The sequence below is a fragment of the Scyliorhinus torazame genome, chromosome 19 (assembly GCF_047496885.1).
Source record: "Scyliorhinus torazame isolate Kashiwa2021f chromosome 19, sScyTor2.1, whole genome shotgun sequence".
Lineage (NCBI taxonomy): Eukaryota > Metazoa > Chordata > Chondrichthyes > Carcharhiniformes > Scyliorhinidae > Scyliorhinus > Scyliorhinus torazame.
The window spans coordinates 113,775,146-113,800,815 of NC_092725.1; the positions used below are offsets into that span (position 1 = coordinate 113,775,146).

Consider the following 25,670-nt stretch of genomic DNA (forward strand, 5'->3'; position numbering starts at 1 on the left):
TATTGAAATGCACAATTAAATATGCTTTGTCAGAGTTACACGACAGATTTTGTTGGCTCCTGGTGCCTTAGCACTAACAAGGGTTGGGTGGGGCCATGACAGGGGGACATGAAGGAGGGCCTGTGCCTGTTGGAAGCACTGGGGGAGGTTTTTGCTGGTGAGAAGGGGGGACTTGAAGGGAGGGCCTTATGCCCCAAAAACAGCGATCCTGGGGGAGGTGCGGGCAAGGGGGTTGATGCCGGTGGGAGTGGAGAGAGCACTGAAGCCCAGATGCCAGCAATGTGGGGAGGGGTGGCCTGCACTGTCACTTTGAGATCAAAGCAGGATACTCGAGATGCATTCAAGCGTGAAGGGAAATGAAAATAAAGCTCCTGTCCTGTCAGTTGCAGCCCACTAAATGCTTTTTTGCTTCTTGAGTAGAAGAACCTAAGGGGGTTGAAAGCATTATGGTTTTGGCTTTCTATGAAGTAACAGCTGCTGCTTTCTATACCTCTGTCTGAGGCAGTAGGTATAAGGAACAGGTCACTGAAAAAGCAATGATTTTTCACAGTTTCTGTCTGGACGTCTCTTTAGCTTCCAGACTGGGGTAATTGATGGGGGAGTCCCTGATATGAGAGGGGCATCTCTGGAAGAGGTTCTGATGGTCTGATGAGGGTCTGTGGGGAGGTCAGGTCATCCTCACACTGTGCTGGTGACTCGGCAATTCCTGTGGGGTGGGAGGATGTCCCTACTTTTCAGTGGAGGTGGGGGTGCAGGGTTTGCATTGTGGGGAGAGGAGAGGGGAGGGTGGCAGCTGCCAGACCTCAGTCTCAGGCCACCCACTCAGAATGTAAGCCCAATAGCAGGATGCAGAACGGAATCCCTGCGCTCTCCGCCGTGCATAAATTTGCATGGTAAGGGAGAGTGAATTGCTTCTGATTGCCGATCCTAGCGCCAGCGCCAGAGGTATAGAAAGCTATTTAATTCAAGCCAGAGGTACAGAAGCTATTTAATTCAAGCGGGAGGACTTGGTCTCTTGCAAACAGAGAATCTAACCCTCATTTTTGGGGAGAATGCCGCCCACAAAGTATACAGACAAAATGTAGCAGGTTTTTTTCTTGTAATAAATTGTGTCCAGCTCACTTTGAACCAGTGTGAAGGCGAATCGAAATACTTATGGGGATCAATTTTGCTGAATTTTACCACAGCCTGTATGTGAGAACATCAGCAATCTTGGTAAAACAAAATAATTTGTTATATAACATGTGAGGAGATTGAGTTTTAATTTAGTAGAAGGTACAGAGTTGTTTTTATTGCTGAATCATTTTGTCAGAGTTGATACCTGAAATTTGCTGAGCTTATTCAGAGCTATTGGCTTCATTAATAAAATGCTCATAAATGAAGCTAGGCTTATCAACACACTTAGAAGAAACAAATGAAGATTAGTGGATACGTCTGAATTAGTTGAATCTTGAGCAGCTCATTAGGTAGCATGAAATTCAGGGCTCAAAAATCCACTCAAACCTTTATCTTTACCAGGTGCATAAATTGAATAACACATCCTAAGACTTACAGAGAAAGTAAGAGACTGAGCTCAGTGCTTGCTAACCTGTTCTCGCAACTGTCTTCGAATACACTTGGCTATCCACAAGGGAACTGGCTATTCTCCTTCAGGAATTATAGGAGATTAAATGAGCTTTCATCCCTCAGAACTGACCTTGCTGTTGAGGTCCTCAATAGAACTAGCGTTTTAAGCCCCAACTCCATATGTTTGTTGTAAGAATTAAGCGGAGGAGCTGAAAAAGACTGTTCACCCTGTCCAATCTGCTGCCTCAAGGACCCACAATGACCACTTTTAATATCCTTCCCATTCCAGCCCAATATCCTGTATATTTATTTTGCTGAATCAAAAATTGTTCCAGCTCTCATTTTAATGTTTCAGTGAGAGCCAGTGGGCATTAAGTAGCAGTCAATTAATTAGGTGAAGGATTCAAAAGAGATCATTTTCTTTTGTTAATGTTTACTGTTATTCAGTTCATAATCATGTTACCTGGTTTGTCCATTCACAATTGCCGATTAAAATTACCCCAAATAATGTCACTTGGAGGGGCCAGTTGCATCGTGGGCATGTCACTAGGCTAGTGACCCAGACCAATGTTTTGGCGATGAGGGTTCAAATCCCAACATGGCAGCTGATGGAATTTAAATTCAACTAATTAAGTCATGAATGTGGTTGACTATTAACATCCCTCTGAATTAGCCCAGCAAGTCATTCAGTTCAAGGGTAATTAGGAACGAACAACAAACGCTGGCTTTGCCAGAAACTCCCACATCCCATGAAATAATACATTTTTAAAAACTGTGGTCTGTTGCAGGTACTTTACTGACCCTTAACCTAGATTTGTACGTAACATTTGACCACATTTGGTGTTTTACCATTACTCCATATATTACTGTAAGTCGGAGGTGTTGGTGCCTCCAGCATTATTTCTTTGTTTTTAGCTTCTTGTGGTTGTTTTTTTTCCCTTTAGCTTGGGGTGACACTTCATCTTAAGTGTATAAGGTGTTAAACAGTATTTTTTTTAAAAACAGAGGCAGCTATGATATCAGATTTTAAAAATCTGCTAACTTTTGCTTGCGTATTATAACAGACCGCCATAGGGGAGGTTTCCTCAGTTTTCAACATTTTGTGTACCTTTAAGAAATGATAGTTAAGTTACGATTTCTCCTGCTCCATCCTCCCAAATGCAGAAGGGCAGTTGACAATTACATTTAGGAGCTGTCCCTATAGTGTAAAGATTAAACTTATTGGGGTAATTTTTTGTCTTCACCGCATGTTAATCTAGGAGAGTGAATCACTAATTCATAATTGAAACCAGTAAAATTTTCATGAACTTGAAATCAATATATGATAGATAAACCATGTGCTCCACAAAGTCACCCCATTATTTCCTACTCGAAGGCTATTATGTTGCACTTTAAAGACTGGTTCTTGTTTTTCACCTTTATGCAGATTATGATCCGTAAGTTCCTGGGGTTGGTCATTATCTATTGCCGATCGCAAGATTGGACCGGAAGATTGTAGTTGGGCGCCTGTTGCAGTATGAACAAGGCAGTATGAACATGCTTGTGCTTGTGTATAATAGTTATTGCAAATTTTCCCTATTGGGCTGGTACTTTGACCGTTTAGTGAAGAAAGTTAATTGATTTGTGTAACAGAATTGGGTAAACATATTGGAGGTATTTTAACCTCAAACAATGGGATGGAAAGTCAGAATCCTGACCGCAACTCATCTCTAACCTGCTCACTTCTGGTTTTAATGGAGACAGGAAGGTAATCGGGCAACCAACCCACACCAAGGATGTGGGGTTGTACTTTATTTATTGAATATATATATATTGTTTTTATTCGTTTACGGGATGTGGGCATCACTGGTTAGGCCAGCATTTATTGCCTATCCCTAGTTGCCCATCAGAAAGTGATAGTGAGTTGCCTTCTTGAACCGCTGCAATCCTTCAGGTGTAGGTACACCCACTGTGCTGTTAGGGAGGGAGTCCCAGGATTTTGCCCCAGCGACAGCAGAGAAATGATATATTTCCAAGTGGTGAGTGACTCCAGGTGGTGGGGCTCCCAGATATCTGCTGCTCGTGTCCTTCTAGATGGTGGTGGTTGTGGTTTTGGAAGGTGCTGTCTCAGGAATCTTGGTGAGTTACTGCAGTGCATCTTGTAGATGGTACACACGGGTGCCACTGTTTGTTGGTGGTGGAGGGTTTGAATGTTTGTGGAAGGAGGAGAAATCAAGCGGGCTGCTTTGTCCAGGATATTATCAAGCTTCTTGAGTCTTGTTGGAGTTGTACTCATCCAGGCAAATGGAGAGTATTCCATTACACTCCTGACTTGTATCTTGTAGATGGCGGACAGGCTTTGGGGAATCAGGATGTGAGTTACTCGCCGTAGGATTCCTAGCCTTTGACCTCCCTGCTAGCCACAGTATTAATATGGCTAGTCCAATTCAGTTTCTGATCAATGATAACCCGCAGGAAGTTGATTGTGGAGGATTCAGCAATGGTAATGCCAATTCCTCTCTTGTAATAGATGGTCTTTGCCTGGTACTTGTGTGGCGCAAATGTAACTTGCCACTTGTCAGTCCAAGCCTGTATATTGTCCAGGTTTTGCTGCATTGGACATGGACTGCTTCATTATCTGAGGAATCGTGAATGGTGCTGGACATTGTGCAGTCATCTGCAAACATCCCCACGTCTGACCTTATGATGGAAGTGGGTCATTGATGAAGCAGCTGAAGATGGTTGGGCCTAGGACTCTACCCTGAGGAACTCCAGCAGTGGTGTCCTGGAGCCGAGATGATTAACCTCCAACCACCACAACCATGTTTCAGTTTTATTAACCACTTGAAATTTAACACTAAGACATGAGGCGAAATTCTCCATTTGGGCGACTATGTTCTCCCGCTGGAGTTGAATTGCACCTAATTTGCTCTTCTGCTGGAAGTGAATCCCAAATTTATGCATGGTAGAATTGCTATCGGGCTGCCAATTTGAGCGGGCGGCCCGATAGAGTGGTCCCACAGCCGACCACCATCCACGCATCGCAATTTAGCCAGCCACCACCATCCCCCCCCCCCCCCCCCCCCCCCACACACACACACACACTGCGCAATTCAGCCCCCGTCCCTGGATTTTTCTGCTGGGGGGAGGGGGGTGGTGACCCAACCTGCCCCCCCACACCCTCAAGAACCCCTAGATAAAGGCACCCCCCGAAACCCCTAAATGGATCCCCAGAGCCGCCTAAATAAAGAGACACCTCCAAACATCCCCCTAAATAAAGGAACCCCCCCCACAGAGATCCCCTAAATACAGAGACCCCCCTCACAGAGCCCCGGGAAGCGAAACCTCTGTCTGGTACCCCTCCAGAAAAGAGACCCCTGTTGGGAAGTCCCCCAGAAAAGAGACCCCTGTCAGGAAGCCCCCAGAAGAGAGATCCTTTTCTGGAAGCTAGGGAGCAGTCTAGGTAGAGGCAGTGAAATAAAATTACTGTTTTAACTCACCTGGGCAACATACCTGCTGGCTCAGACAGACTAAGCACCACCTGTCAATTCTTGGAAAGAGAAAACCAGTCAGCTGTGTTTAACTCCTTCAAATCGTTCAACTGCAAGCCATTCATTCATTTCTCTTTGATATTAATTTTACTAGGCTGTGATTGAAGGCTTCCACAAGCACCCAGCTGTCAGCATTGTTCCATTCATCTCCCTCCACGGCTGAGTAACTCTGAAGTGCTCTAACTGAATGTTTATAAACATCAAGCTTTGATTGACAGCTCCTGGGCCACTTCAAACATAATTACGTGCTTTCCAATCACCACTCTTGAGTGATTTTGAAGTGATCAGCTGGAAATTGCAGCCAGCAAGTCATTGACTTTGGCTTGACTGGAATATTCTGCTGGTGGGAGGGGCTTCATAATTCCAGCCATAGTAATGAAGCAGGTTTTGAAATGAAGTTCAGCAGAATACGTAACAAGTCATTTCAAAATTATCAAGGAAAAGAATTAGAACAATTAATTGAGGGTGACTTTAAATTTGTCCAGAAATGTAAAATCGTCAGTGTTGATTCAGCGATGTGTTAAACATCCCTCCAAATTATCATTTCAGAGTGGATACATAATATCCAAAGTCATATTACCCTATTTGTCTTTGACGACTGTTATGCCATTCATGTCTTCAGTTCAAAACTTAAATCAAAACGAGCAAAAGAAATCTGAAAAAGTACCAGGTAGCTTAATTCAGAAGAGAAAGAACATTTGTTTTACTTTATTTTGCAGGTTCCTTTTAATTGGCATGGCTCTGTTGTCACTTTATTCTATTCACCTTTTACTCCAGATTTCAGTCTTAACAGGTAAGATGGATTAACTTTCTTTCAGACTATAATACCAGAATTCATTATTAAATTGCTTGGTATCTTCAGGACCCTCCTGAGGTAAACAACTAATAAAACTAGCACCAGTACGGGCTTGAAACTTGCTGGTTCACCTTTTGGTCCTATGCAGTAGTTATCTGCACATTTATAATCCCTGTCAGAGAGCACATTGGTTGTACTTAAATTTGCACGCATTTCCTAATCTAAGGTGGACACGTGTATATCAGAACACGAACTTTCTAGATGTTTGAGCACCACAAAGTCAAAAGTCTCTTTCAGATTGTCATAATTTGTTTTTTGAACAAAAGTGTTTGAATGTGCAATGGCAATTAAGTAACTTATAAACAAAATTAACAAATTAAATGAACCTTTGAAGGAAATAAATAAAATGAAAAATAGCCAACAATTAGGTCCATGGGCCGGATTCTTCGGAAACCAGCGGGGCAGGCAACTCCGGAGCGAAGGAGTGGCGTGACCACTACGGCGTCGGGCCGCCCTGAAAGTGAGGAATCCTCCGCACCTTCAAGGGCTAGGTCGGCAATGGAGTGGTTTGCGCCGCGCCAGCCGGCGCAGAAGGGGCTTGGCGAAACGCTAACTGGCGCCGAAGGGCCTCCGCCGGCCTGCGCGTATGCTGGCGTCATCCCTGCGCATGCGCAGGGGGGGCTCATCTCCACGTCGGCCATCGCGGAGGCCCACAGCAGCCGACGCGGAGGAATAGAGTGCCCCCATGGCACAGGCCCGCACGCGGATCGGTGCGCCACGACCGCGGGTCAGGCCACCGTGAGGGCACCCGCTGGGGCCAGAGCCCCCCTCCCCCGAGGACCCCGGAGGCCGCCCGCAGAGCCAGGTCACACCGGTAAGTACCTACTTTAATTTACGCCGGCGGGCCGGAGAATCGGCGGTGGGGGCCGCTGCCAGCGGCCTACAACCAGCGCGATTCCCACCTCCACCAAATCCCCGGCGCCGGAGAATTCGGCAGCTGGCGGGGGCGTGATTCACGCCGTCCCAAGCGATTCTCTGACCCGGTGAGGGGTCGGAGAATCCCGCCCCATGTTTCTGAAATTCTTAATTTATTCATAATATGGTTTAAACCACAGAACTATAACGGGAGGCACGATGGCACAGTGGTTAGCACTGCTACCTCGCAGCTCCAGGCTCGGGTGACCAGCTGTGTGGAGTTTGCACTTTCTGCCGTGTCTGCGTGGGTGTCCTCCGGGTGCTCCGGTTTCCTCCCACAGTCCAAAGATGTGCAGGTTACGTGTATCGGCTGTGGTAAATTGGCCCTTAGTGTCCAAAAAGGTTAGATGATGTTACTGGGTTACAGGGATAGGGTGTTGACGCCCTCGGCGATGCTCATTAATGACTGGGACATGCTCTGCAGTGCCTCAGCCATGCTGATCTGAGAAAGGGTCATGTCCCACAACCTCATCAAGGTCAGCCTGGTACTGGGTGATTTCCCTCCCAGCGAGGCGGTTATTCTGCCGAGGCCCTCAGCCATGGCTATCACCGACTGCGCAACGCTTTGGGCACCTTCACTCATGGTGCCGACATCATGGGGGTTGCCTGGAGGGTGGGGAATGGATGCCCCCTTGGCGGGGGGGGGGGGGGGTGGGGTTCATGTCTACTCAATCGTGCTGCCCGGTGTAGGTCGTTGACCTTTATCCGGCACTAAAGGCCAGTCCTCCTGGCCACACTCCCTGAGCTGACGGCTGCTGCCATCCCAGGCAGCACAGACTGCCTTGTGGCTCACCCTCCGTGACTCTCGGGGGAACAGGACATCCCGCCTGGGCTCCACCGAGTCCAGGAGCCTCCCTATGTCTGTGTTCCAGAATCTTGGGACTGGTCTCCTCGGCACCATTATTGTGAGTTGGCTGGGGTTGACTGACCAAGTGCAGCTTAGGTGCTGCTCGGCCCTGTCTAAAAAGAACAGAGCCCTGTTTATTAATATATGCAGCTTCCCGTACACGGGAATGCACCACATTCTGAGCCGACTTAAGTTGGTTGTCAGCATAATTCTGAGCACACTTATAAGGATTATTTGACAGATGTTGTCCAACCCAAAGCTTCAACAAAATGTCTTTTTCAGCAATATTCAAATCTGGGGCGTCATTCTCCGGCCCCCGCCGGGTCGGAGAATGGCCGTAGGCCGCGTGAATCCCGCCCCCGCCCCCGCCGAAGTCTCCGGTACCGGAGATTGGGCGGGGGCGGGAATCGGGCCGCGCCGGTTGGCGGGACCCCCCGTTCAATTCTCCGGCCCGTATGGGCTGAAGTCCCGCCCAGAAATTGCCTGTCCCGCCGGCGTAAATCAAACCTGGTATTTACCGGAGGGACCAGGCGGCGTGGGCGGGCTCCGGGGTCCTTGGGGGGGGGGGGTGCGCGGGGCGATCTGACCCCGGGGGGTGCCCCCATGGTGGCCTGGCCCGCGATCGGGGCCCACCGATCCGCGGGCGGGCCTGTGCCGTGGGGGCACACTTTCCCTTCCGCCTCCGCCACGGCCTCCACCATGGCGGAGGCGGAAGAGACTCTCCCCACTGTGCATGCGCGGGAAACTGACAGCGGCCGCTGACGCTCCCGCGCATGCGCCGGGAAACTGACAGCGGCCGCTGACGCTCCCGCGCATGCGCCGCATTTCCGCGCCAGCTGGCGGGGCAACAAACGCCATTTCCGCCAGCTGGATGTTGGGGTTAGGCCGCCAAAGATGCGGAGCATTACGCACGTTTGGGCCGGCGCGATGCCCGTCAGATTGGCGCCGTCTTTGGCGCCAGTCGGCGGACATCCCGCCGTTGGGGGAGAATTTCGCCCCATATATTGTTCACGTAAATGAAAATGTATCAAAAAAATCAAAAAGTGGCTTCAATAATGACCTATTGATGAAGCAGCTGATTGTTGGAGAAAATGTCTGAGCATTTAAAAATTTTATATTGAATGTTTTTTTTTTAATCGAAAAAAATGTTCCTGCATTTAGGTTCCATGGTTTTCGAAACATTGGGACAACAAGCATTTGGTAAACCTGGCAAATTTGCAGTCTTTGGATCAACATCACTACAAAACATCGGAGGTACTATTTCGAGAACAAAGGACATTTTAGTCACAAATGTCTTCTGTTAACATTCAAATCATTCGTTCCTCAGTTTTGTTTATAAACTGTTGATTGATGTGTGATCACATTCTACCCAGGGGATTGCTGCCACCTGATTTTCAAATATAATGCTTCTTCAGAATGTTGATATGTGAGATCCTGAGGGGCTTGATATGTTGGATACTAGGAAGATGTTCCCCTAGTAGGAGAGACGTAAACTAGCTGAAGTGTAAAAATAGGGGGCGGGATTCTCCGACCCCCTGCCAGGTCGGAGAATCGGCGGGGGGGCGGCATGAATCCCGCCCCGCCGCTCCGATGCCGGCTTCTGAATTTTCTGGTGCCGTTTTTTTGGTGGGGGCGGGGATCACGTCATGCTGGTCGGGGGTCGTTGGCAGTGGGCCCCCCCCCCCCCCGGTGATTCTCCGATCCCCGATGGGCCGAGCGGCCACCCATTTTTGGCCGGTCCCGCCGGCATGAAATACACAAGGTCCACACCGGCAGCACCTGGCTCTGAGGGCGGCCTGCAGAGTCCTCGGGGGGGGGGGTGCGGGGGGATCCAGCTCAGGGGGTGGCCCCCACGGTGGCCTGGCCCGCGATCGGGGCCCACCGATCTCCGGGCGGGCCTGTGCCGTGGGGGCACTCTCCCTCCGCGCCGGCCTCTGTAAAGCTCCGCCATGTCTGGCGCGGAGAAGAAACCCCCTGCGCATGTGCAGGGTTTATGCCAGCAGTTCTGCTGTTCCCGCGCATGCGCCAACTTGCACCGGCCGACGGAGGCCCTTCGGCGCTAGTTGGCGCGGCGCCAACCCCTCCAGCGCCGGCCTAGCCCCCGGAAGTACTCCGCAGTTTTCGAGCAGCCCGACGCCGGAGTGGTTCACGCCACTCTTTGGTGCCGGCACGGCCCGCCCGCCGGTTGGGCGAGAATCCCGGCCAAGGGGTCTCCATTTTAATATGGAGATCAGGAGATTTGTCTTTTCTTTTAGAAGGCCGTTAGTGTGTGGAATTCTGTTCCCCAGAAAGCAAGTGGAGGCTGTCATTGAATTTATTCAAGGCTGAGTTAGATTTTTGATAGACGAGGGAGTCGAAGTTTATGGGGGAACAGGCACGAAAGTAGAGCTGAGATCAGAACCAGAGTAGCCATGATCTTACTGCATGGCAGAGCAGGCTCAAAGGGCTGAATGGCCTAATCCTGCTCCCAAATCTTGCATCCCTATTCCTATAGTCAGAACCTCTTGCTATGAAGGCCACTATACCATTTGCTTTCTTTACTGCCTATTGTACCTGCGTATTTACTTTCAGCAACTGAAGCACAAGAACACCAAGGTCTCGCTGAGTATCCATCACTCGCAATTACACCCATTCAAATAATAATCTGCCTTCCTATTTTTGCTACCGAAGGGGATAACCTCACATTAATCCATATTATACTGCATCTGCCAAGCATATGCTCATTCATTCAACCTGTCCAAATCCCGTTGACGCATCTCCGCATCCTCCTCACAGCTCACCCTCCCACCTAACTTTGTACCATCTGCAAATTTGGAGGTAATACATTTGGTTCCCTCTTGATAGGGATATTATCAATTCACGTTGAAAATACATTTTCTGAGTTATAGTGGCTTCAGGGCTGCAATATGCATAATCCCAATTTGGTAGAAATGCTACCATTTAATTAAATATTATTTTCCATATGTTTTGCAAATTTTTTATTGGAAGTGAGATGGATAGACAGGAAGGTTTAGAGAGAGATTTTCTGTGCTTAAAGCAAGCCCATTGAAAGGACAGCCACTCATGGTGGGGCAAAGAGAGTGTGGCGGGGGGGTATTTCGTACAAGAGAAAGAATATTCATAAAATCAGTAAATGGAATAATTTGTTTCAAGCTCAAGCAGCTTGTGAGACCATGCTTTAATGACTGTTAAAAGTATTTCTGCACGTGACTTTGGTGGTGGCTATGGAGGAGTAAGTCGCACATTTGGTGGCTCCCGCCCTGGGCGGACTTTTGGACCTTTCCCCCGGACTTTTATCTGGTTTTAAACGGCAAATTCGAAGGCTGAGGCACTTGGGCACAGTTTCCACGCATCGGTGTATGGAGAAAAGAACCAGGGGCGGGATTCTCCGCAATCGGTGCGATGTCCGCCGACCGGCGCCAAAAACGGCGTGAATCAGTCCGGCATCGCGCCGCCCCAAAGGTGCGGAATTCTCCGCATCTTGAGGGGCCGACCCCTCACCTTGAGGGGCTAGGCCCGCGCCAGACTGATTTCCGCCCCGCCAGCTGGCGGGAAAGGCCTTTGGTGCCCCGCCAGCTGGCGCGGAAATGACTTTGCCACGCGGCGCATGCACAGGAGCGTTAGCGGCCGCTCACGGCATCCCCGCGCATGTGCTGTGGAGGGGGTCTCTTCCGCCTCCGCCATAGTGGAGACCATGGCGAAGGCGGAAGGAAAAGAGTGCCCCCACGGCACAGGCCCGCCCGCGGATCGGTGGGCCCCGATCGCGGGCCAGGCCACCGTGGGGGCACCCCCCAGGGCCAGATCGCCCCGCGCCCCCCCCAGGACCCCGGAGCCCGCCTGCGCCGCCTTGTCCCGCCGGTTAAAGAGGTGGTTTGATTCTCGCCGGCGGGACAGGCATTCCAGCAGCGGGACTTCGGCCCATTGTGGCCGGAGAATCGCCGGGGGGGGGGGGGGGGCGCCAACCGGCGCGATTCCCACCCCCGCCAAATATCCGGCGCCGGAGAATTCGGCAACCGGCAGGGGCGGGATTCACGCCAGCCCCCGCCGATTCTCCGACCCGGCGGGGGGTCAGAGAATCCCGCCCCTCAAGTGCACGGAAGGGCAGAAACAAGAAATCAGTAACGAGCTGTGTTGAAGCTGCAACGGGAGACAGTATGGCTGAGGACCGGACCCCTGGGGTGGTAGCGCAGTGTCCAACGGATCCAGTGATGCAGGCCATTCAGGATGGCTTTGCCAGGCAGAAGCGGGAATGCTTGGACCCGATCAAAGAATTAATTGATCGCCTAGAGAGCAGACTGGACGCTCAGGACCAGGCGATTTAGAAGGTGGAGAAGACGCTGCTTGAACAAGAGGAGCATCAAACAGCAGTGGAGCTGGAGGTGAGGTTGCTTCGGGAACAGCAGAAAAGGCTCTTGGAGAAGGTGGAGGACCTTGAGAACCGGTCCCGCCGGCAGAACCTAAGAATTGTCGGGCTCCCGGAGGGAGCTGAGGGAGCAGATGCTGAGGCATATGTGGCGGGTATGTTCGAAAAGCTGCTGGGGGAGGGGGCATTCCACCGACCGTTGGAGGTGGACAGGGCTTACTGGGCGCTTGCTAGGAAGCCGCGGGCGGGGGGGCCCTCCGAGGGCAATGGTGGTGAGATTCCACAGGTTCCTGGACAAGGAATACATTCTTCGGTGGGCCAAGCGCACGCGGAGTTGCAAGTGGGATAACAGCATTCTGCCGGTGTACCAGGACCTGAGCGTGGAGGTGGCGAGGAAGAGGGCAGGCTTTAACCAAGTCAAGGCTATTTTCTTTAAGAAGCAGGTGAAGTTCGGTCTGCTGTATCCGGCACGTCTTTGGGTCACGCATGAGGACCAACATCATTAGTTTGAGTCGCCCGATGAAGCACTGGACTTTGCGAAAAGAAAAGGACTGATGGGAGTCTGAGAACTTTCAGACTTAGAGATAACTTGTTGGCCTATATTGGGCCCCTTTTTTTTCCTGTTTTTCTGTGGGGGCGTTTTTTTTCTTTTCTTTTGCCCCCTTGGTTTTTGGTGGGTTTTGTTTTCCTGCTGTTAAATTGGTTATGCCTTCTCGTATTATTTTGTGTCTGTTTTTTGGAGCTCTGATTAGGGAAAAGGGTGGGGGGGGGGGGGAAAGTCGATTTTTTGTTTTTTGGTTCTTTTTCTCAGTAGATGTTGGCAATGTCCCTTTTGTATTTTATCTTGTGTGTTTTTAGTGATGTGCACTTTTGTGGGATGGAGACGTGCTGAGTTTCGTTGGGTGGTGCTTTTGTTTTTGTGTTTTCTTGCTGCTGGGTGTTTGGGGATTGTTGGAGGAGGACATTTGTTTACATGGATGGGGGAGGGGAACGAGGGAACAATAAGTGGGAGACTTCTTGGTACCGGGGGCGGGGGCCACCAAGTTAGCTGGGTGAGCTAGCTCACGGAAGCACAGTGGGGGTTGTGTATATGCTTAGTTCATTAGATGGGTTGGGTTTTAGAGTAGTGTTGCTGGGGGGAGGGGGGTGTGGGTTCTGCTGACATGGGAGGGACTTCGATGGAAGGTCACTGAGGGGGTCGGGGTGGGGGCCTTCGTGGGGTGGGCCGGAGGAGGCGTGGTGCATGGGCTGGAGGCGGGCCCAAGAAAGGGGATGGCTGACCGGCGGGTGGGGGGGAGGGGGCATTTTGTCCCCCAACTAGGCTGGTCACCTGGAATGTCCTGGGGCTAAATGGGCCGGTAAAGAGGGCACGTGTGTTTGCGCACCTGAGGGGACTGAAGGCGGACGTAGTAATGCTGCAGGAGACACACCTTAAAGTAGTGGATCAGGTCAGGTTGAGGAAAGGCTGAATTAGTCAGGATTTCCACTGGGGGCTGGATATAAAGACAAGAGGGGTTGCGATTCTGATTAACAAGCGGGTGGCATTTGAGGTGAGGAGGATAATCTTGGATGTGAGAGGTCGATATCTCATGGTTAGTGACAAGCTGCAGGGGATGAAGGTAGTGCTGGGCAATGTATATGTGCCAAATTGGGATGATGGGGAGTTTATAAAGAGGGTGCTAGGGAAGATTCCGGACCTGGATTCACACAGGCTGATTATGGGAGGGGATTTTAATATGGTTATTGATCCAGGCCTGGACCAGTCATGCTCGAATCGGGCAAGGTGCCAGCAATGGCAAAGGAGCTGAAAAGGTTCATGGAGCAGATGGGGGGGATGGATCCATGGAGATTTAGGCAGCCGAGGGCCAAGGAATTTTCTTCTTACTCCCACGTACACAAGGTGTATTCCCGAATAGATTTATTTGTCGTGGGTAGGGCCCTATTGGCAGGAGTGGTGGACGCGGGGTATTCGGCGATTACGATCTCGGACCATGCGCCGCACTGGGTGGACTTGCAGGTTGGTATGGATAGCAAGCAGCACCCGCAATGGAGGTTGGATGTAGGGCGATTGGCGGACGAAGCGGTGTGCGAGAGGCTGAAGAAGTGCATGCTGAACTATCTGCAGATTAATGACACGGGAGAGTCTCAGCAGCGGTGGTCTGGGAAGCGCTGAAGGCAGTGGTGAGAGGAGAGCTGATCTCGATCCGGGCTCACAGGGACAGGACGGATAGGGCAGAAACAGACCGACTGGTAAAAGAGATTCTACGGGCGCGATTCTCCGCTCCCACGCCAATTGGGAGAACCCCTTGGCGCGCCATTTTTCCCCGCGACGCCGGTCCGCCCCCCCACCCCCGCGATTCACCCAAGCGGCGAGAACGGCCCCGTCGAGTTCTGCGCGGCGCAGGCCGGAGAATCGCCCGGGACACCCAAAATGGCGATTCTCCGCTACACTCGATATTCTCCGGCCCAGATGGGCCGAGCGGCCCAAAGCGACGGCTTCCCGCCGGCGCCATCCAGACCTGGCTGCTGCCGGCGAGAACAACGCGGGAACGCTGGGGGGGGTGGGGGGGGGGGGGGCGAGGGGGGTTCTTTCACCGGGGTAGGACTCAAAAGGGGTCTGGCCCGCGATCGGTGCCCACCGATCGGCGGGCCGGCCTCTCTGAAGGAGGATCTCCTTTCCTCCGCGCCCCACAAGATCCATCTGACATCTTCTTGCGGGGCGGCTTCGGGGAGGACGGCAACCACGCATGCGCGGGTGACGCCAGTTACGCGGCGCCGGCTGCGTCATTTAGGCGGCGGCGCTTTTACGCAGCGCCAATGCTCGGCACGCGCTGACGACGCTGCTTTCGCGAAACGCCCCCCGAGTTTCTCACGGCCCCGATCCTAGCCCATTTTCGGGCCCTGAATCGGTCAAGATCGGGGCCGTTTCGTGCCGTTGTGAACCTCAACGGTGTTCACGATGTCGTGGGCACTTAATCGCGGGAGCGGAGAATCGCACCCTACAAGTGGATAGGAGGTATGCGGAGACTCCAGAGGCAGGGCTTTTAAGGGAACGCCGGAGGCTACAGGCAGAATTTGGTTTGTTAACCACCGGGAGGGCAGTGGAACAGCTAAGAAAGGTGAAGGGGGCGATTTACGAGCACGGGGAGAAGGCCAGCAGGATGCTTGCACAGCAGCTCAGAAAGAGGGTGGCAACTAGAGAAATAGGGTAAGTTATTGACAGGGATGGGAACTTAGTTGGGGACTCGGCGGGGGTGAGCAAGACCTTTCGGGATCTTTATCGCAGGTTGTACAGGTCGGAACCCCCTGCGGGGCCAGAGGGGATGAGGCACTTTTTGGACGGGCTGACTTTCCCGAAGGTGGATGGGGAGCTGGTAGATGGGCTGGAGGCCCCGATCGGGCTGGAGGAGATAGTGGAGGGTCTGAAGGCCATGTAGTCGGGCAAGGTCCCGGGACCGGACGGCTACCCAGCCAAGTTCTATAAAAAGTGCTCTGGAATATTGGGGCTGGTGCTGATGAAGGTTTTTAACGAGGCTAACGAAAAAGGGGCTCTGCCCCAGACGATGTCACAGGCCATGATCTCGCCCATTCTGAAAAAGGACAAGGACCCAGAGCCATGTGGGTCTTACTGGCCGATTTCCTTGCTGAACGTATATGCCAAATGTCTGGCCAAAATTCTGTCCTCCAGGATTGAGGACTGTGTACCGGACGTTATTGTGGAGGATCAGACTGGGTTTGTTAAGGGCAGGCAGCTGGTGGCCAATGTAAGAAGGCTGCTAAACGTGATTATGATGCTCTTGGAAGGTAGGGAAGTTGAGGTGGTGGTCACGATGGACGCGGAGAAAGCCTTTGACCAGGTCGAGTGGGATTAGTTATGAGAGGTGCTGGAGCGGTTCGGGTTTGGAAGGGGCTTTGTTGACTGAGTTAGGTTGCTGTACCAGGCTCCGGTTGCTAGTGTACGGACAAACAGGATGACTTAGGACTATTTCAGGCTGTACTGGGGGATGGGACAGGGATGCCTCCTCTCCCCACTGCTGTTTGCGCTGACGATAGAGCCACTGGCAATTGCTCTGAGGCCCTCAAGGAGCTGGAAGGGGTAGGTCCGGTGGTTTTGGGGGGGGCGGGGGGGCGGGGGAGCACAGAGTCTTGCTGTATACGGATGACCTACTGCTGTATGTCTCAGACCCAATGGAGGGGATGGAAAAAATTATTAGAATTTTTGGGGAATTCGGCCGGTTTGGGGGGTATAAGCTCAATATGGGGAAGAGCGAGATGTTTGGGGTCCAGGCGAGGGGTCAGGAGAGGCGACTGAGGGAACTGCCGTTTAGAGTGGCAGGGGACAGTTTCCGGTACCTAGGTATCCAAGTAGCGCAGGATTGGGACAGGCTACATAAATTGAACTTGGCCCGGTTGGTGGACCAGATAAAGGAGGATTTCCGCAGATGCGCTCCCGTTGTCTCTGGGGGGCAGAGTGCAGTCGGTTAAAATGACAGTCCTCCCGAGATTCCTATTCGTCTTCCAATGCCTCCCCATCTTCATCCCGCGGTCCTATTTTAAGCGGATCAATAAGACTATCGTGGGCTTTGTATGGGGGGGGCAAGTCCCTGTGGGTGAAGAGGGCAATGCTCGAGCGGTGTCGGTGGGATGGAGGACTGGCGCTGCCGAATTTCAGCAACTACTACTGGGCGGCTAACATAGCCATGATGAGGAGGTGGCTGGTGAGGGAGTGAGCCGGCATGGGTGCGCATGCAGGCGGCTTCTTGTAAGGACACAAGTCTGGGTACGTTGGTAACAGCGCCTTTGCCGTTACCGCTGGCGCGATACTCCACCAGTCCAGTGGTGGTGGCAGCCCTGAGTGTCAGGGCAGTGGAGGAGACATGTGGGAGCAGAGGGGGCGTCGGTGTGGTCCCCAATCTGCGATAACCATCGGTTTCCCCTGGGGAGGATGGACGGGGGGGTTCCGAATTTGGCGGAGAGCGGAGATTGAGAGGATGGGGGACTCGTTCGTAGAAGGAAGCTTCCTGCTGGAGGAGAAGTTTGTATTGGCGGGGGGAAATGAATTCCAATATTTACAGGTACGGGACTCTTTGCAGAAGCAGGTACCAACCTTCCCACTCCTGCTGCTAAGGGGGATTCAGGATAGGGTGGTCTCTAGAGGATGGATAGGAGAGGGGAGCGTCTTGGACATATATAAAGAGCTTATGGGTTCGGAGGAGATGCAGACCGGGGAGCTGAAGCAAAAGTGGGAGGAGGAGCTGGGGGGGGAGAGATAGAGGAGGGCCTCTGGGCGGACGCGTTTAATAGGGCCAACGCGACCGTGACATGTGCCAGGCTCAGCCTGATCCAATTTAAGGTTGTTCACCGGGCTCACATCACAGTGGCCCGGATAAGCAGATTCTTTGGAGTGGAGGATAGGTGTGCGAAGTGTGCGGGGGGGGCCAGCGAACCATGTCCATATGTTTTGGGCATGTCCAAAACTGAGGGGGTTTTGGCAGGGGTTTGCCGATGTCATGTCCACGGTATTAGTCCAGAGGTGGCGATTTTTGGGGTGTCGCAGGATCCAGGAGGAGAAAGAGGCGGACGTTCTGGCCTTTGCTTCCTTGGTCGCCTGGAGGCGCATATTATTAGCATGGAGAGACTCAAAGGCCCCGAAATCGGAGACCTGGCTTTCGGACATGGCTGACTTCCTCTGCCTGGAGAAAATTAAGTTTGCCATGAGAGGGTCTCTATTAGGGTTCGCCCGGAGGTGGCAACCATTCGTCGACTTCCTCGCAGAGAATTAATCGTCAGCAGAAGAGGGGAGGGGTGGGGGGAGGGGGTTAGGTTAGCGTAGATTAGGGGGGTAAGCAATGGTAGGACCTGTGGGCGAGGGAGGCGGTATTTGCACTATGTTTATATTTTCCTTGTTATGTACATTGTTGATTTTCTTGCTGTTTCAACGACAAAGAAATACCTCAATAAAATGTTTATTAAAACAAAAGTATTTCTGCACAAACTTAAAAAAGACAACAAATAAGATATGATTTTATTTGCTTTGATGGGCAAGTTCTCGTTCATATCAGCGTTGGCGCCGAAAATCTCTGGTACCAATTGCAGAGTGATAGAACAAAATACTCATACATATAACAAATGTCTTGGGCATAATATTTCCTCCTGTAAAGCTTAATACTTGACCTCCAGTAACACCTTCCTGTCGTGCTTTGTCGATGACGCTCCTATTCTGCAGTATACTGCCACTTGCCAAGAGCAATGCCACAGGAATCTGTAACTGGATGTGTTTGGTGGCATTTTGAAGGCAAGTTAAAAGCTTCTTGTAATTTTCTTCATGGGATGTGATCATCGCTGGCAAGGCCAACGTTTGTTGCCTATCCCTAATTACCCCTGAGAAAGTGATGGCAAACCACCTTCTTGAATCACTGCAGTCAATCTGGTCTGGTGCACCCAAGGTGCTGTTAGAATTTTGACTTTGTGGCATTGAAGGAACAGCAATATAGTTCGAAGTCAGGATGGTGTGCAGAGGATCTTGCAGGTGGTGATGAGTCTGCTGCCGTTGCCCTTCTAGATAGTAGAGGAAAGTATAATGAATAGCAATCGACCAGATTTTATATTAAAGTAATCCTTCCTTTATTTTAGCTATTTTAAGTTACCTGTTTGTTGTCAAGAAAGAACTACCAGAAGTCATCCAGTTCTTTGTGGATCAAGACAATTATAAGTAAGTCTGATTCATTTCTGTGCTCAAATATACAAATCAATTACAAAAAGCTGGTTCATTAAATGCAAGTAATGTGGAAACATTGATGTAAAGGTTTTGTTATATCATTTGATATTGACAGATAATTTAGGTATATGTATTTTAAGTGAGGATCTTATAACTACAGGCCTGGATCCCCTTAATGTCTTGTTAGCAATGATAAAAGAGGTTGAAAAGTGGGGAAAACTTCAAGTCAAAAAATTCTACCCTGAAATTTATTTTCTTAAAACATGCGTAGAATGCAACACCAGTATTTATTCCCTCCTCATAAGCTATCATGTCTAATCCTGTATTCATGCTTATTCCCTGAGAATCCCTATTATCTATAGAATCCCTACAGTGCAGAAAGAGGCCATTCAGCCCAATGAGCCTGCACCGACCCTCTGAAAGAGCACCTGACCCAAACCCACTTCTCCCAACCCATCCCTGTAACCCCACCTAACCTACATATCTTCAGACACCTAAGGGGCAATTTAGCATGGCCAATACTTATATTCCTTTTCAAGCAAATGTCTGATTTCCCGTCAAAAAAAACATGAGGCGGAATTCTCCGTTCCAGCAGCCAAGTGCCGGTGCCAACGGAGAATCGTTGGTGGTTCATGATGGGAAAATCGGCACGAACCCCTCACCGATTCCGGAACCGATGAGAGGCTAGCACCAGCGCCACATGAAACGCCCGCGGATCGCGTGGAAAACAGCCAGAGAATCCCCCCGCCACGCAAGCGCAGGGCTGACGGGATGTACCAGTCGCGCCAGAAAACATGGCGCCGGCCGTGCTGGAACCATAACCCACCCACCCCGACCCCACAGTCCACCCCCTGTTCACCCATGCCCACTCCCCCCACCCCTAGCAGAAGCCCACCGGCCAGCGGCACGGATCATGGACGAGTGTGGCGGTGCTGGACACTGTCCGCGACTGGCACATTTGGTTCTCGACCGCAGGGACCACACGTGGCCCGCGCCATCGGTAACTTGGCCCATCATGGCCGGAGTATCGCGGGTGGGCCGGCCGATGACACGCCAATGACATTGCAACTGCGCGAGGCCCGATGTTGCCGAATTAGAGGGGGCGAGCATCATGAATCAGCGTCAAATGGGCACCTATCCCGAATCTGCCGTCGAAAGCCATTCTCCGCCCAATCGCCAATCCCAATTTCTGTGTCGGTCTACAGAGAATTCCACCCATGAATTTAACTTCAACAACAGTTTGTGGGGCAGAATTTCAGATTCTGACCATCTTAAAATCAAAGCAGTACTGCACTGTAGCAGGCCATCGTGCATATGCCAGGAGTTGGTAGAACTACCCTGTTAGTGCAATTATTTTCCCATAGTCCATAAGTATTTTCCCCTCCAAGTATGCATCTAGTCCTCTTTTGAATGTTGCCATCTAATCGGCTTCCACACCTGTTCAGGCAATACATTCCAGATTAGAGCAATTTGCTGTTGAAAAAAAGGTTTCTTCATGCCACATCTATTTATCCCCCCCCACCCTCCAATCTGTGTTCTCTGGTTAGTGGCCCTTCTACCACCAGAAACAGTTTTTCCTTATTTACTCTGGCAGATTCATTCAGTATTTTGAACACCTCTGTGAATAACTCATTGATGCTGGCTGACTGCTAGCAGTTTCAGAATCTGCACGTGTGTACCAGTAAGTGGCTTGAAAAAATAAAGTTGCAGGTCGTTTCTTTCAGTTGTTCCTGATAAGTAAGCGCCCTTTTCATTTCTTTTCAGAACGTGGTGTATGGCTGGCAGCTACCTTGTTATACTTGTGACTGTAATTGTCATCCTACCCTTGTGTCTATTCAGGAACTTAGGTAGGTATCCATGGCAGTAATGTATCTTACTATACCAAAGGAGATGAAGGCAACATGTATAATTCTGTACGATTCCGCAGAATAGCACATGTATGGTAAAGATTAATCCTGTATCAATTAATATCTTTAAAAACGCTTCAGTTCGGGTCTCGCATGATTGCTCAATTAGTAGATGGTCCTTAATTTAGGGCGGCAATGAGTCCAACTGGCCTCCATGTCCTACAGACTGGGAGAGAGAAAAATCATCCAGAATTGCTACCCAGTGATTGCTGCTGGATTTTGAGGAAACACTTGGAGAGACTCTGGCATAGTGGTAACGTTACTGGACTAGTAATCCAGACTAATGCTCTGGGACATGGAGTCAAATCCTATCAGTTGGATGAAGTACTGCACTCCATGAAGAAAGAGGGCCTGAGTAATATTAACAGTAGTTCTACCTTCAAGATGGAAAATTGGCAGAATTAAGGGGGAAGGGAATGATCTGCAATAATAATTGCAATAATAAATATTGATTTTGTCAACTGAATACTTTGTAATATGTTGGTTCCTGTACTGCTGGGTTTAGAGAGACATCTGGCACACCGTTAGTTTCATGGCTTTATAAAATGGCATCTATCCATTTACCAAACGTGACAAAGTCACTGGGGTAAGGAATTCAACCTTGTTTTGCTTATTTTTGCATTGAGAAATTAAGATTGGAATGGCATTTTGGACTGTCATATAGGCCAATTTTCCCTGGAAATAATATGTGGCTGTTCGAAGTATCCAATGCCTGAAACAGCTATTAAATGTTTTAAACATATAAGTCAGAGACCTAATGCCAGTTTTAGAACCTCAGTGCAACATCACTCTGGCCTTGCACAAACGTATAGGACTTCAGCAGTCTTTAAAGTGAGGTCTGGAAGCTGTTTCATTTACAGAGCTCTTAGCCATACAAAAATGCAGTGGGGTGTCGTTAGCCCAGGCTGTTGATCCACTGATTCACCTCCCCTTCCTATTAAATTGGCAGATGACGTTGATGGCCTCATTTCCAACAGATCGTCAGCTGCCATCCTCAGGTGCCGGTTTTATCGTGTCATCCATTTCGCACTAAAATCTGGCACAAGTTAAATTTCTTTCCCCGACCCCATCAAGCATTGAAATGTGAGTCAGAGTTGAAACAGGAAGAGCTCAATTATGTTACTAAACAACAGTTAAGGAAGTAGGGCATGGTGAAAGATTGAGAATATGTTTGAACAGACACTGGAAAATTACCTCAGGAACCTTGGCCGAAAAAACAATCACTTTTTTCAAATTTTACTTCAGATTTTCTGTATTTTATCACTTTTGATAAGAGCATTTTTTGTCCAGTTTCCCCCAAACTCCATCCCAGTTCAGGTTCCCACCACTAGATTTTCAAAGCTACACTTGGATATTCTGTTAAAAACTCTCCCCCATTCTGCTGCTCAAGTACAAGCCTGCTTTTAATTAGTGCAAGATATTAATCCTATCAAAGTGTGGAAATCCCCCTCCTTAAAGTAAAAATCAATTGCCACCTTTGTTCTAATTGGAACTTTTGCCTCTGAGTCAGAAACTTGTGGCTTCAGATTCCACTCTCGGGTTGAGTATCTCTTCGGCTGAAACTTCAGGGTTGTACTGAGAGACCTTTGCATTGGTGGAGGGGCCACCTTTCAGATGAGATGTTGCATCAAGATGGACGTATCAGATCAAAGAAAAAAGGGGAGTTGTTCGTTGTTGTTGTTTATATCCATCTCTTTACCAGCATCACTAAATAGAGGGTGGGCTTTTCCAGCCCTGCCCACCACCGGGATCATCCAGTCCCGCCGAAGGTCAATGGAGTTTTGGCCGAGCCACCAGGTTCCACCACGGAAGGGTCAGAAAATCCCAGCCCGATTGTTGGTCTCATTACAATTTGCATAAAAATCGGCTGCTGTAATTTGTCTAAGAATTAAAATCACCAAGCCATGGACGTTGAGGATGAAAGATTGCAGGATGGCCTTTGTAAATTAATTCTCTCTGTTCATTGGTTGCTGTCCTTTTGGTTGCTGCTCCAGACCCAATCTTATCACTACTCTTTCCATTTTCCAGTCTCTTGCCCCCTGCCCAGCTGCTTCTGCCTTCTATTCCTTTTCTACTTTGGTTGATGGAATCTTTTTCACATAGACTGCCCAGACTTGCTGATGGATGGCTGAACCAATTGTGCACCAAATCTGCTCAAATTTGTACCCTTTAGACTTGAGGGATTGAAGATGGGGGCCATACCAGTGAAATGGACAATGTGCGGGAATAAACGTTTTACTGGGTGACAAGGGCATCAAACGTGGAGGAGATGAACTGGTTTGGCAGATCAACAAGTTGATATATTGCAAAATACAGGCGTTGTGCTTTGTAAGGCCATAACATAGAGAAGTATCAATTAATTTTTGAAATTTCTTGAAGTTTCTGAGACTTCCAAAGGCATTGTAAACATTACTATATTTATTTTGTTCATGAAAAAAATCCTTTATGATGTGAAGGCCAAAGATGAAACATCCTGTCCAGTCCCCTCCCCTCCCACTCCCATCCCCACTGTTATACATTGCACCAATATTCAAAGTGACTGTTTCTTCTTCTACTTCATAGGATACCTTGGATACACCAGCGGATTTTCACTTGCCTGCATGATTTTCTTCCTGATGGTAGTAAGTATTAATTGTATGCCATTCCGCTAAACCAAGTATATTGTTATAAATAAAAACAGAAAATTCTCTAAGGACATGACCCAATGGCCATGCTCTGCCCGAAAAGCATCTCACTGCGGCGCAGCATGGCCATTGAAAACCGGGAGACCCCACTCTCGGGATCTACTCGGCTCACAATGTCTCACGAGATCCAATGCAATCTTGCGAGATGTGGCGATGTGAATCCTGCCCACAATAGGCGGGATCACTTTTTAGCAAATCTGCATTTTAGAGCAAGGCAGCTAGCCTTACTCTACTGTGCATATTCCCTAGGTACCTGAGGCTTTGGGTTTCAACCCCTTTGCCCCAGAGACCTTGAGCGAGTGCTGTTCAGCACTGGTCCACACAAACAGGGCCCCCTAGCTCTATGTCCTTTGGGCAGGGTGGTGCCCTGGCACTGCTGGTGTCAACTGGGTACCCTGGCAGGGCCAGCCTGGCAGACAGGTAGCAAAAAATGGCACCTTGGCAGTGCTACCTGAGTGCAGCCTGGCACTGCCAAGGTGCCCAGGTAGCACTATCAGCTGGCATGTACACTACCAGGTTGGCACTGCCATGTTGGCACTCCTAAGCTGGCATTTTTTGTCTGCGTGTGATTGGGCCAGGGTTGCCCGGCATGGGTGTTGGGTGGGGGTGGGGAAGGGAGGTGCCAGGGACTCTCCCATATTGCGTTCGGGCTGGGGGGAGGACGGGGATTGTTTTGGGGGCTTCGGGGTTTGGTACATCATTTGAAAATGGAGTCCCGATCTCTCACTACATTGGGGAGTTCTGGCTAACGGAGCTCCCCAAGGGGCTATGTGTGGCCTCAGCTGCGCACTCCCCGTTCAAGCCCCTTATTCAATGTGAGTCATGTTGAATAGACATGTGTTTCACGGCACTCCAAGAGCTGGGAAACACGCGGCTACACGCGCTCACTAGGTGATTTTGTTCCCATTTGTGAGCATTGCGCCCAATGAGTCTGGCAACATCAGTGAGGAGACAAAACAAAGTTTCAAGTCAAATATGACTTCTTCAGAACCAGTACTTTCTGATATTTCAGGTTTTTAACATCTGTGGTATTTTGCTTCCCTTACATTGTTATGTAATCCTGTATTATGTATGCCCCAACAATATGCTCATGTCTTTTGGAATTCATAGAATAGATATTAAGTTAATACCAGGTGTTAAGTTTATTCAGACAATATTGTCTGTAAATGATTGGCGAGAGAAACATAAAAAGCAGTGATCGTTTACCTTGATTTCAGGTCATCTATAAATACGCACACTGTCCTTTGGCATCGACTAATTTTTCAAACATTTCTTGTACAACCATGTCCACACCAAAGACTTTTGTCTTGAATGATAAGGTACCAAACTTTTTGTATCATTATTAATGTTCAAACATGAATGTATGCCAAATGGTTTTATTAAAGTGCGAATGCATTTCATCAGGCATTCATTCCCAATACTAAGATTGCATATTTTCATTGCAATGAATGGGTCAGGAGATCTTAATTTTAATTCATGTGATTATAAAAGTTAACTCTACATATGTAGGTACATATGTACATATGTACCTACATGGCTGTGCGGCAGTCATGGAAGGTACCATATAAGCTGCTCACAAGTTGTCCACTTTAAAGTACCGTGTGTGTGCAGCTGTTTAGTTATTAAAGATACTCCACGTGCAAATAAAAAGGACACACGCAAACTAAAAAATTGATAGGGGACATTGATATCTAACATCCATTGTACCCTATGGACATTAGCTCAAGACTAGTTCTGGAAAAGGTCTGGCAGCAAGAATAATATGTGGCATAAGGGATCTCTGAAGAACAACAGTAACATATATAATGTGGCATAACATCTCAGCCCTTTGTGTTTCTCCTGCTGTGCTAAATCTCAGACACTTAATCTTACATCTATGTCTCTGTGTCCTAGACCCACCAACCACTGGCCAATTGATCCCTGTAAATAGCCAATTAAGTACCTCTTCCCATTACCGCAGCATTTTGCCAGCAGCGAGTGGACTCTCTGCTGCTTGGGGAGACTGTCTGATGAAACCTGGTGGCTTGTGGACGGGACAAGCGAACTGGAGATACTGCAACCCATGGAGGGCCCCCATTGGCTGTCCCCATGACAACAGCATCGTCAACCTCAGAAATACATTCATTATCCTTCCCTCAACGGGGCCTGCCCAACTGGTCCTGACAACTCCAAACCTGAGGGCAGTTCCATTACTACGTCCTCTCAGCTGGGTGCAGTACAGCAATGGCCACTTCCACGGTATCTCCAAAAGGCCAGCAGCTCTTGGGGAATGGGCTCCCACCTT

General features: G+C 49.6%; 1 protein-coding gene across 1 annotated transcript in view; it reads left to right on the forward strand.

The window, feature by feature from the left end:
- Window positions 1-25,670, forward strand: part of LOC140396435 (sodium-coupled neutral amino acid symporter 1-like) — a 75,813-nt gene that overhangs the window by 35,834 nt on the left and 14,309 nt on the right. Inside the window, exons 5-10 of the mRNA XM_072485062.1 lie at window positions 5,816-5,889; window positions 8,876-8,968; window positions 18,711-18,789; window positions 20,560-20,642; window positions 23,265-23,323; window positions 24,604-24,705. Of these exons, the coding sequence (XP_072341163.1) occupies window positions 5,816-5,889; window positions 8,876-8,968; window positions 18,711-18,789; window positions 20,560-20,642; window positions 23,265-23,323; window positions 24,604-24,705 (490 nt within the window). The remainder of the gene's footprint in view (window positions 1-5,815; window positions 5,890-8,875; window positions 8,969-18,710; window positions 18,790-20,559; window positions 20,643-23,264; window positions 23,324-24,603; window positions 24,706-25,670) is intronic.